The sequence below is a fragment of the Chamaea fasciata genome, unplaced genomic scaffold (genome assembly GCF_029207755.1).
Source record: "Chamaea fasciata isolate MVZ Bird 193981 ecotype frontalis unplaced genomic scaffold, bChaFas1.0.hap1 SCAF_1, whole genome shotgun sequence".
Lineage (NCBI taxonomy): Eukaryota > Metazoa > Chordata > Aves > Passeriformes > Sylviidae > Chamaea > Chamaea fasciata.
The window spans coordinates 74,176,389-74,189,475 of NW_027094086.1; the positions used below are offsets into that span (position 1 = coordinate 74,176,389).

The 13,087-nt window shown below is 34.9% G+C and overlaps 1 protein-coding gene across 1 annotated transcript in view; it reads right to left on the reverse strand.

Annotated features, from left to right (window-relative positions):
• DNAH5 (dynein axonemal heavy chain 5) overlaps window positions 1–13,087 on the reverse strand; it is a 118,606-nt gene that overhangs the window by 13,376 nt on the left and 92,143 nt on the right. The window contains exons 61-69 of the mRNA XM_066186224.1: window positions 12,883–13,020; window positions 12,147–12,282; window positions 10,377–10,693; window positions 8,951–9,106; window positions 8,331–8,513; window positions 2,966–3,209; window positions 1,857–1,971; window positions 1,210–1,400; window positions 278–399 (exon numbers count right to left, since the gene is read on the reverse strand). Coding sequence (XP_066042321.1) covers window positions 278–399; window positions 1,210–1,400; window positions 1,857–1,971; window positions 2,966–3,209; window positions 8,331–8,513; window positions 8,951–9,106; window positions 10,377–10,693; window positions 12,147–12,282; window positions 12,883–13,020 — 1,602 coding nt within the window. The remainder of the gene's footprint in view (window positions 1–277; window positions 400–1,209; window positions 1,401–1,856; window positions 1,972–2,965; window positions 3,210–8,330; window positions 8,514–8,950; window positions 9,107–10,376; window positions 10,694–12,146; window positions 12,283–12,882; window positions 13,021–13,087) is intronic.

A 13,087-nucleotide genomic window follows, 5' to 3' on the forward strand; every position in this document is an offset into this window, starting at 1 on the left:
GTGCAATGCATAAACTGGATAATGGCAAGTAGAATCCCAATCTGAAAATATTATAATTACATAAAGTCTGAACACTCTACACTCTTCCTCTTTTCCTGGGGGTGGTTGAGTCTTTTTTTTTCCCAACATAGGGTGCTAAGCAGTCAGGGCCGTAACTGTGGCTATCTGCTGTCAGCTTTGTTTCTCTTCTGTAAAATAAACCGCTTTCCACCACATGGCTTGACTGCTACCAGACAATTGTTAAACAAGAGATCAACTTTAAAAACCTCTTACGTACTTGATCAAGAATATCTGAAAACTGTTTAAGCTTACTGAGCTCCACCAAGTTCAACCAAGTCATATCCAGAATCCACTTAGCCGGCTTAGGAGGACAAGTTTTAAGGTCTAGAGAAGCACCACCTTCAAGAAATTTAAATTAGTTATTAGTACTGCTGGAGAGACAAAGAAAAATAAACATAATAAAAGGGAAAAAATACAATAATTCAGTTTTTAAATCATGATGTTACAGGAGTTTACTACCTTACAAAACTATGCCATATTTGATTAAGCTGAGTTTGCCATATGGTCAGTTTCTGTTCTTTTTTTTTTCCTATTATGTACCTTAAACAGTTTTTTCATGCATTGAGCCTGGAAATAAATGCTTTTTGGGGAAAGATATTCTGAAGATTCAACATGAAAAAATTCACATATATAATCTATAAACAAATGCTGCCTGGAAAATTTGGTCTCTTGAAAAGGTAATACAAAATAGATCCAAACTTTCAAGTGAACTCAGTGCTTGTAGGCAGTCAAGACCAAAGCCATGACCTTGGCACATGCAGCTGAGGCTCTGATGCTCCTTTAAACTCTTAGCATCATTTTTCTGTTCCTAATTGCTGCAATTACTATAATGTTTAGCACAATAATAATTTTTCTAAGTTAAACACATACCCGATGGTATTTGAGCAGCAGACATAAAGGATACTTAAAAATATTCCTTTTAGGTTCTTACAATTACAAACATATATTCATAAGTATTCAGTGTGTTGCTATAAATTAGAACTACCATACAATGTTGTCTGTCACCAGATCTGAATGATAAACACGTATTCTTACAATTGACTGGTTTCTCATGTGCAAAAGGAAGGAGCATGCTGGCTAGGAGATAGAAATACATAAATTTTCTATAATAATAATGTGCTCTCCTTAAAATTTATTCCTAGTTCCAACCTTTAATGAGTGTCAGAAATTCTTCATGCTTCACTCTGTTTCTTTGTATATCAATCTTCAAAGTAAGCAGTAATGTGAAAAGAAATTTGTGCTCCTCATAGAGCCCTCGAGCAGTATATTTGAATACTTCATATGTCATATGTTCAATAATATTGGTAACCCTCTTGCTGGTTATAGGGCTCTTGGTAGACCTGTTAGAAGAAAGGTCTGGAGTTGAAAGGTGATTTGCTTACGCTTTATAAAAGGGAATACTATGCAAAAGGGAAAAAGCCAGATCAGTATTTTCAAAACATTAAAAACAATAGATCACAAACAGAGTATCAGACAGTAAGCTGACAACAACATTCAAATTGAAGGAACAACAACTAAAAAAATCCTTTCTGATCAAACCTTTTTGCCCAGCTGAAAATCAATGCAGTATAATTTTTTTTATTATCTAATGGCAAATTTTGAAGGACTGTAAGAACATTAGAAGGTTCTGACTAAGTTCTATGGGTATTTAGGCTGACAATTCCTGGTCAAGATTGTAAGAAGCAACTGCAATATCAGTCTTCTTTCTGTTATTCATTTACAATAAATCTTTACTGTACTACAAGCACCTTCAGGACTGGGTAAATACAAATGATACTTATTGTCAGCTAAATTACCTGGCTAGGGAGCGGTCAAAAAGCCCCAAAAACTGCCGAAGTGATGTCTGATACATAACATTGACCATGCTCATCTCAGTGATAAGGAAGTACAAAATGCTACCTCGAGTTGCAACTGAAGAACAGGAAAGAAAAATTTGTTCAAAGTAGAAATGCAGAGCAGAAAACTTTAACTCTACAAGTGATTTTAACACTAATGACAACTGAAGATCCTTGAGTTTCTCTATTCTTTACTGCCACAAAAAATTAAAATCATTCTTTTAATCCTCATTTATGCATCAGGGGAAAAAATCTTTTCTGTAATTAATGCAAACTATGTAAAGCCTGGTTTTCAAGTATGAGCATATCTGGAGAGCAGCTTGATAGTACACTGCAATATTAAGATCACCAGAAGAACATATAAAAACTGTGGCTCTTTGAAATAGTTTAAGTATCCAAACAAATTTCTTTTTACAGACTTTTACAAGAATCATATAAAAGTCAAATGAACTATATTGATTTAACTCACTCAGCACTGATTTAACTTCTTTTCAGTAGTCATTCAGTTTTAAATGAAAAGGTTTTACAACATCTGTAATATTTCTGGTACACTAACTGTACCATCTTACACGTTTCCTAGAATGCAGGCAATTACAGAGAGCTATTTTTTCCCTTGTTTTTTTCACATTTATTACCTGTCAGTTAAAAGTCAAAAGACTCATGAAATGCGCTGACTATAATAACCTAAAGATAAATGATGAAGTATTCATCAGAACAGGTTTAAAGAGTACTTAATGTTTTATAAGCTCTGTAAAAGAATGTCAGCATGTTGAACTCAAACATACACTTACCTAAACACCCTAATGACTGATACACTTGTTTATAGAGCAATGGGAAGTCTACAAAGAGAACAATTTACTCAATTTTATAAATTCCATGAGGCATAACATCGACTTTTTCCTCCACTATAGCTCAATTGACATCTCCCAGATACATTTTATTTGCAGGAAAACACAGATCTCTCCCACCAATTCTGGTCTTTCTGATCTCACCCTACAATATCTCCTACTCTAAGTATTGATGTTTTAAAGAAACGGTCTAGCTATTTGTCTTCCACTACCTTCACTTACCAGGTCTGTACTCTTCACGGGCTGAATTGATCTGTACTTCAGTTTCAGCAGAAATTTGCAGTTTCTGTGTTACTTCTTCAGCAGTCTTCTTAGTGTTACTCAATACTATTAGTAGAGTCTCATCATCTGCCAGAGAACCCCTAGTGCTTGTAAGTCTAAATAAAAGGTTATCTTCTAGATCTTTAATCCTCCTTTTGTTCATAGTCACATCTTCAATAAGATCAGTTCTTTCTTTCTCTAATTCCTATTGGAATTACAGGGTAATATTTGGGAAACAGAAGAGCAATCAAAAATAAAAATAAAACATTCAGCTTTAAAAAAACTGATCCTACTAAAACAGTGTAGGTCAAGACTAGTTGCTTTAATTTGGGGAGAGAATTCCAGTGGCATTTCTGACACAAAATCTATTGCCAGGATCTGAACCTCTTACATAAGCAGACATTAACAAGTCATTTCTACAAATATTATGGAAGATGCTCGTATCATGCCCTAAAGAATAAGTTCACAATTGCTTGTCTTTTCTTTCTGTTTCAGAAAAGACAAATTAAAACACCATTCCAGACATAGGATTTTATTCCCATCCATGTAATCTTATCCTCAATTATGCCTTGCTTTACAATCACCATACCAAAAATTTAGTCTGAATGGCCAACCTTAGTCATCAAATCAAGCATCAGATATTTCAAGAAGTGCCAGTACTCCTCCATCAAACAAGGATAATTTCAGCCCCTCACTAAAATGCTTCATTGATTAAGTACGTAGAATTTGAGTTACTTCACTAGAAGTATTTATTTGATACATTTAGTAATACAGTTTGGGTGGTTTATGTACCTAGTTTCTTTTCCAGTGCCCAAATATAGAAGATGGATAACTGTTTGTCCTGGGTTGTAGTATAGGATGTGCACAAAGTATTCTATCACCATCTTCATGAACTGTTGAATCCAGGTGGGGCAGTGTTTTTCCCAGACACCCTCCCTCTGAGCCATTATCTTCTGTTAATGGCCCATCAGATGCCTTTCTCATGACTCATAGATAACTCCCTCCGGGAGTTATCTCTGTTTAATGGGCCATCAAGGACCCCCTGAATGACTCATCATCCCATTGTGAGATGCTCTGCCCAGGGGGAGGAACCAAGCATTCTCACCTGGATATAATCTGGGGGTTTGGGACAGTACGGGGGGGCCCTTACCCACTGGATTCCCAGAGGACCAGAGCTACCAGACCTTGCTACAGGATCACTGCTTCAAGAAGACTACCTCATCTGGACTGCTTCCATCACTCTGCTCAGGTAGTATTCTGACTCTGTCAGTGGTCTTTTGTATTATTGCATCTATTTTATTTTACTTTCTTTCCTTTCTTCCTATTAAATTGTATCTCTGACTTGCAGCCTCTCTTTGGTTTGCTTTCAAACCCCTACACTGTTAATCAAGAGTTTTACATTAAAAAACAGCTATTTGAAATCTCTAGAAAAATATTTTTCTGCGATAACAGTCCTTTCAGTTCAGTCTTAAAATTAACATTTAAAAAGTTACTACAAATAAGTCCCTCAGAGACAAAAATTCCCTACTGAAATATTACAAAATGTTTCAATACAGTGAAGTAAAAAGAAAGAAAACAGAGAGGGTGAGTTAAAGAGTTTTTTCATAAGAGAAGTTTAATATGAATCTTATGAATGAACAGTAAGTGAGACAGTTGGTAGAAATATTTGCTGTCTAGATAAATACTTCACAAAGTTTACAAAGGTCTGGTAAATAATTTTAATGTTTCTCCAAATTTGGAGGTTGGACCCGAGCCCTTAGTGAGGCTTACGGAAAGGTTTTACTTGCTCATTTGAGTAATCTTCATTTATACAGCTTTGAAAAACTATTACAACTTTTGAAATTGCTTTTTTTATTATTTTTCCACATTCTAAACTTCTGGTCTTCTCAACCTACAATCTCCTCCTACATTCCTAATTCAAGCATTTATTTCTTTTAAAGAATACCCGTTTACCTTAAAAAGGAAATTAAGAAAAATCATATTATTATTATCAGATTTAGAGGTTTTTCCTGGTATATTGAAACATCATAATTATCATCAGATAGAAAATACGTAGTGGGACAAGAATTTTTATTTAGAATAATGAAAATACAACATAACTTGGAAGATGTGCTTGCTTATTCAGAAGATTCTGACAAAAAATGATGAAAATAAATAAGAAAACTACAGTTATCCGTATTTCAATCAACTGCTGCTTCATGGAATTAAAGAAAAACAGGTAACAGTTTCATGAAGGAGTTTTTCATGCAAGTTGGATGAAGTAGAAACTTTTTTTTAAAGAATAATATTAAAAGAAAGTTACCATCCAATTAAATATAATAATAAAAATACTGAGCCAAATTAAATTTCATGTTTTGCTGAGTTCAGTTTAAAAAGTTAAACATACTTTAGAATTCAACACTTCATAAAAACAGAAAGCTAATCTCCTCACAAGAAGAGCCTGAGAAACAAGCTGGAAACAGTTCCCAAGCTAAAATGAAGTAACCCTAGATGAAAACCTTAGCGAAACTAAAATCCATCTATTTAGCTCTGAAAACGCTTTTTTCAGACCAGAAAGTGTAAACAGTTGAAAGCTTTCTTCATATCTTCAAAAATTTCCAGTCATAACACCAAGGATGCAGAAAAAATAAGCCAAGTTACCATGTACATAAATTCAAGGAACTTGCACAAAAGAAGCTATTTCAAATCCAGTTTTACAGAATTCCTTTCACAAGCAGATGACATTTTACCAACTGTACCAAAGAATGCTATTTCTTGTTAATATTCATAAATATGAAAGCTGCTACATAGCTTATATCATCCTGTCACAAAATGATTCACAAGTACAAGAATATGCATCAACTGTTCCTTTACAAAACTTGAGCCTTTTTCCAGAAAAAAAATCTTGATATATGAATGTGAAAATTCAAAAAGCAATAAAGTAATCATATAACTCCCTTCTAATCTGACATACCTATGACTCTAAATAAACAAGTTTTCTGTCAAGTTACATAACAGCCAATGTATCAAAATAATGATATCATTAAAATATCCTAAGTTATACTACCTTCAGACATATATCAAATCTCTCAAACCCTATTATTCCAAGAAATATAGTAGAATAAAATTTATACAGATGTACCAGCTGCCCGTTCACCTTATGCTTCACTTGTATCTTGCAATTGGTTTAACATTCTGTTGGAAAATAAGAAATCAGTACCAGTGTTCTTATCAGTAAACAATTAATTCTGTGAGATGTATGCAACAAAGATTCTTCTAATGGGCAAACCAGACAACAGAGTCAGACTTTGCAGAAACTTTAAATTACATGCTGCAAACACTGCTTTTCCTTCCTGGAGGTCTAAACCTCATTCATTCTAAGACCAGAAGAGATGGTGGAATGGGAAGAATGATAGAAATGTGTATAAAAATCTTGAAAAACTCTGATTTCAAATAAATAATCTCTTCTCTTTCTGGGACAGAAGTTCCACACATACATTGTAACACTGGATATCATCAAATGCTCAAATCACTTGGCTGACTGTCTCACAGTAAAATAATTCCACCACTTTCCTATCAAAGGCTACAAAAGGTAGTAAGAATTCAGACATTTAAGAGAGAAATCCCCAAATTTGCAAAGATACATCCTTAGACATCATAGAAATGTATTTGGATGGTGTGATGTGTTAAAATTGACTCCTCAGGAAACCTTGAAATACAAGGTGTATAAACAGAACCCAAGAAAACTGCAACATGGTAAGCCTGTTCTGTAGAAGCTACCCTGCCTGTCAAGTGGTCCACTTGTCATTTATCTAGAGGAAATATCTAAATTTGGTTTCAAACAAAACAGTAGTGAGTATAACACTCTGAGAAGCTGGTAGAGAGAGCACCGTATGTCCACCTATTAGACATTCTCACTTTGTGACAAAGAGGCCACTAAATAGTAGAATAATTTTAATTTGGAAGGCACCTACAGAAATTAAATAGTTCAACCTCTGCTCAGATTTAAACACCTCAGTTGCTCAGAGCAATGTCCAGGTGAATCTTGAACCTTTCCAAGAATAGAAATTCCACAAAATCCTTGGTTAATCTGCTTCTGGGTTTGGCCACTCTCAATGTAATTATTTTTTCCCTAATATCTAATCAGAATTCCCCATGTTCCAACTTGAGTCTGTTACTTCTCCATCTATTTCTTGGTTCCTCTGAGAAAAGTCAAGCTCCTCCCTTTTCAGTGTCCCCCAGACAAGCACAAAACAACAGCAATGACTGGAGGAATCTGATAAACTGACTGTCTCCTGGAGGAATGCACTGCATTTCAAGACCCAAGAACTGAAGTTTGGTATAAGGCTTTGTGAATATACACATCACACCATGTTTTAGATAGACAGTGATAATTTCATTACATAGTGAGTTGACAGGCTGTCAGAGGTTGAAGAGAAGTTGATGGTGCAATGAAGCTGTCTGACAAAAAACAGACCTTAACAGATTGACTGTGATTTCTCTCATGAGGTCCATGCACTTCTTGGGAATGAAATGCAACTACTCAACATGAACAAGATGACTGAGGCTATTAACAAGAAAAATCTTACACAGGTGGAGCAGAGGGAAGTGTTGGAAGAATAGGAGCACCTCAACAGATGACACAATAAGGAAACAAAGATATTCCTGTCATTTCTCTCTTGTGAAGGTAGACTGGAATTACTGCCAAAATCTTAGTAAATACACTAGTAAATACACAGTCATAGCTGCATAGTGTTTCTTATGACATCAACATTGTCTGACCTTATAGTTACAGGGATTAGCTGTTCCATAGTTAAAAAGATAGCAGCCAGCCTCCCTACAGAACTGCAGGTGACGTTGATTGGGACTGGCATCCTGAACCTAGACATCCTCAACTAATATATCTGCAATGTCAAAATAAGTAGGCAGCCCATTTTCCCTTGGAGAAAGGAAGTAACTAAGACTGAATTCTTTGCACTAGGTTCTGTTGCCATGAGCTCCAGGGTGTGTAGACAGAGGAACATCAGTTTTGATTCCAGGTCCTTTTGCTTTTCACAGGCCATTCTCATGAGGTTATAACTCACTGAGGCAGGAAAAATAAGGTTAATAAAGTATAGCTGCAACAATAAGGAGACAGAGAAACTTCCACATGAATGAGTCGATTGCTTCTGTGACATTTTTTAAAGCATTACAACTAGATTATATTAAGAATAATCACAATAGAGAGAGCCAGAAAGTTACTTTGAAATGGGGGAATAGAGAGTAATAAATTAAAATTAAAGTAAAACATTCTACAGGTAAATATAAAAAGTACAGGCAGGAAAATAGATACAATCAATTCTTTTACCTGTTTCTCTGTGAGAATGACTCTGCCTAAGAGTTGGTTTTCAAGACCTTTCATGGTTACAGTAAAGTCAATGATGGAGGTTTGAGCACTAATTTCAGGAGAGTAACATGGATTTGACAGTTTTGTAGTAATGTAAAGTCTGAAGCCATTCATAACATCTACTTCCTTATCACCAACTTTCACCTTAAGAAAAACATTAAAAAGAGGCGTTGCAATATCAAGAGCCAATACACACTTTTTCAGATACTGCAGGTAGGAAAAAAGGTTACATTTTCCTGCCTAAAGGCATAAAAATCCAGCTTTAAATCATAATTCTGATGCAAAAAAATTTGCTGAGAACAGTCAAGGACCACTTTAAAGGGCCCATTCAAAACTTATTTCGGCTTCTAAAAATTTTCATAAGCAAAGGAATAAGGATCTCTATACATTAAATATATTAACCATTTGTGAACTTTAACCCCACCTTAATTTTTCTTGTATCATTATTAATCAAGTTTAAATGAGTTTAGTTTTTTATAGTCCTACATTTCTTAGGAGTTATTTTGCTAAGGAGAGGGTGTGGGGAGAGGAAGGGAGGAAAGGGGAATTTCCACATGTTTGCTCATTTGTTTTATTTTTACCTTGTTGGCTGAACCTGTTTTAATGATGTTTCTTTCTAAAACATTATCAAGTGCTGGGTCAAGCTGTTCTCCAACATCTTCTACTAAAAGAGGTCTTCCCAAAGAAAGGCTGTCTTCTAAGTGGTTTCTAAAATACTTGTGATTCAAAGAAGTGATCTAAAAACATAGATGCAATATCTTATGCCCATTTACTAAGCTTTTTGTTAGTTTTATATTTATAAATTATTTCATTTTCTTTAAAGTACTGTCAAAAACAATGACCCTGTGAGTAGACTAGCATTGAGGCAAAGACTGTGGGCTCAAGGAAAGGTCACATCAGCATATCCTATAGCCAGATCTCATGGAATGAAAAGTTCTATTTCTCATCTGCAAAGGTAGAAGCAAAGCAGCCCTGTGCACTTGCAGTTTTGATATCCTATGCGTGCAACTACTCAAGAATTTCACAGGAAAATTTCACAGGAACCTTTTAGCACCTTCAATTTTATCTTGGATAACATCTCCAAGTCAAACTGCAGCAGGGTCAATTCCAAGGTAAGTATTCTTCTGGGGGTTTTTTCACCCTTGAAAATTAGAGTGTTACATGGAACAGTACCTTAAATAATCTTCACCTTAAATAGCCCCCCAGTATAACTGGGATTTTCAACATGCAGTCAACTTAGACCTTAATAAAGCTATTAACAAACTAATAATCATTTTTATCACAACTAAGCAACCATTAAAGGCTTCCACACCTAGATATAAATCAGCATGGAAGTGGTAGTAATATTCTCAGTCACTCTGTTATCACACCTCAAACTACTTTTATAGCTTTCAGGGTTTTTTTTTTTTTTTTTAAGCTGGTTTATTGATTTAATCATAATTATAGCCAGTAAGGACATTCTTCCTCAAATTTTCTTGTTTTAATTGAATTTGTGTATCTTGCTTCAGACTGTACATTGTAGCACTATGTCTGTCCTGCATACTCACAGAGCACTTAGCAGCTGACATCCCTACTGAGACAACAGAAATTAACAATAATTTCTGATTAAAAGATGAAAAAAATCTTGCTGTGAATCTTAACTTATAAACACTTACCTGAAATTGTATTAATCAACTAGTTGGTGTTTTTTTTCCTAACAATTTTATTAATCTGAAAACATGTTTATCACCAGACAATGCCCATCCAGTCTATTTTCTGAAGTTTATGTTTAATTATAATAAATTCATTAAACAAATGGCGTCACTGGTGCTAAACAATATACTTCCACCTCTAGCCAAATCTCAAATCCACTAAAATATATCTGAGATATTCTTCATATTCAAACCAGACTTTTTATATAAATTTGATTTTCTAAGCACTCTAGCATCCTAAGGTGAATCGCTGAATTGTAATGCTTTGTAAGATAAGAGTTTTTAGGGATTATAAAAGCAGAAGCATTTCTATTACCTGAAGGTCATTTCTGCCTTCCTTATTTTTAATCCAAATTTTACCCTGTGCTTGTGGATCAATTAATAAAGGATAACAAGATGCTTTAGTGACAATAATTGCATTCTGTATGGATAAGTCATCATTTGGCAATCCTTGCAGGTTCCATTCACTGATAGTTGGAGCATCAGTCAACATTTCTATGAGGTTCAAGTTGTTACGGAAAGGAATTTTTCGGCTTTTCATTTCCTTTTGCCAGTCATTTAACAGCAGACTGCGGAACTCTTGGTTAAAAGGACCAGAATAGGACAGAAAAGCCGTAGCCAGGAGTACATCACCTCAAAGAGAAAAAGGAAGAAATATAAAAAACAACAAAGCATTACAACTTTGCCAATTCTATTAATGAGCAAGCTGATCCCTTCACAAGCTGCTACGTGTTTTGGCTGGTAACTGAAGAACACTCTTTGACCCCTAAAGAAGGTAAATCAATCTTTTTTCCAAGGCTCATGTCATGACAATGGTACATTTCAGTAGAGGCCACATTTACTTTTCTCTTACTGTGCAATTGCAGGAATCAAGAAATCAGCACCTGGCAGCTTGTTAAGGTCAACTCAACACACATGTAAACGCTATTCCAAACACCAGATTTTGCACAAGCAGGACATGGCAAAAAGGACTTACTCATAAACTTTTAATGCCATCATTTCCTAGTGCACTCATAAGAACAGGCTTAAACAATGGGGTGGGTGTGTGTTTGAGGGGGGCAGGTAACGTGGTGGAACCCCTGATAAGTACTAATTCAATTAAATTATTGTAAATCAATGACAATGAGTACTGGTAATAAAAACTGTCTCAGACATCATTATGGAGGTATCAAGTCTGACAATTTTTAATCTTCTTAAAAGAAGTTCAGTTTCAAAATCTTCCCTCTAAATTTTATGGCTGCATAGTTTGAGGGGGTTTTGTACCTCTGAAATAAGAAGGCAAGATTTAAACTGGTAAAGATATCATACTTTTATACTGAGCCCTAATACTTTACAGGCACTTTCATGTTTTCTATAAATAAAATAGGATGAATCTGTGGGGAAGGTTCCCTGCATTTTTAATAAGTTTATACACATGTATATATTACAGCAGCAAATAAAATACAACCTAGTTACTATGATACAACCTATACAACAAGGTTGCTTTTTGCAGCCTCTCAAGGTTGAAAGGCAGAGAAGAAACTTCAGCCCACAGTAAATGACAAGATAAATTTCATTTATTGATCTAAATAATGAGCTAATTATTTATTAAAAAGTACTTCAGTTTACAAGTGCAAATTTAAAAAATAATAATGACCTTCTAAGAAGCAAATTTTTATGAACATTAGTAACTGCAGTTAAAAATATTGATTTCTACATATAAATGACAGTGCCTGAGTACCATTCTTCCTTACCTCTATATATATTCCCAGTCATACACGTTTTATTGGCACTTGCTAACATATAACTCTCTTTGGACTGTTACCTACAAACATCCGTCTAGTTAAAATTTTAGTGTCCCAAATATGTGCCACCACATTCACAGACAGCATCCACTATCTTTTGTTTTTAAATATGAACTTTAGTCTTATGTTTATTTTTCACCTAACAGGGCTTTAGCAAGGAAATTAAAACAATTACCATCATATTTGAGACAGGGATCTAAGATACAAAGGAAAAGTCTGACATTTCAAATGTTTTCAGTTTCACTACCCATTACAACTCAAACAACTTGCTTCCTAGTTCAAGGATTTGGCTAAAAACTTACCAACTAACCTCTTGGTTTGCATGGCAAATTCTTTACTCTGTTCTGTCCACCTCTCTTTTTCCCCGGCTAAACCACTTATAAGACTTGTGGCAGTTCGCATTTTATGTCGGCAACGCTCAGCATCTTCCAGCAAAGTCTAGAGAAAACCATGCACCAAGAGAAATTGTTTACAGTCATATATCGGGTAGGTCAGGGAAATCTCTGCATCTCATTAAACCAGTAGATAAATAACAGGTTAGAAATATATTCTCAAACATCTCTATCAGCATGCAGAGGAGGAAAAGTGAGATGGAAAAAATACATCAGGACAAACTATCACCATCTCCCAGAAAGATGACACAATATTTCTTTTTAATATATCTGTTCTTAACTTTTATTTTGGTGCAGTTGTTGAACAGTACGTAAAATTCTTGATACTTATTCATTCTGGGGAATTCTACTCAGAATTTCAAATACATTATACATATATAGCATACATGAAATTTGAAGTTACAGTAGTAGGCACTGAATAACGAGTACAAATAAAATAGTTTTTGAGGGGGTGGGAGGGAAGAAAGGAGAGGATCAGAGGCAAAGGAGAGAGGTTGAAAGCAAAGAAGCAGTATTCAAATACTATCTATCTCTTATCTGCTGTCCATCAACACCCTTTTAAAGGAATCATAGTGAAATTGAAAGAACACATTAAGTGTTCCTTAAAGCAAGTGTAGAAATTTCTTTTCTGTGAAGGGCAGTTCACCTGCTTTTCTCTCATTGCATTTTCATACTCTGCCTGCACAATATCTAATTCTTCTTGCTTTGCTCCCAGTTCTTCTTGAGCTTTCTGCAGATCCAGCATAGCACTGGTTAGGCGTTTCTCCTGAATTGCTAAATTAGCCTACAGAGCACAAAAACATAAAAGCATTTTCATAAACAGAGAATTTCAAAGCATTTGCTATAATATA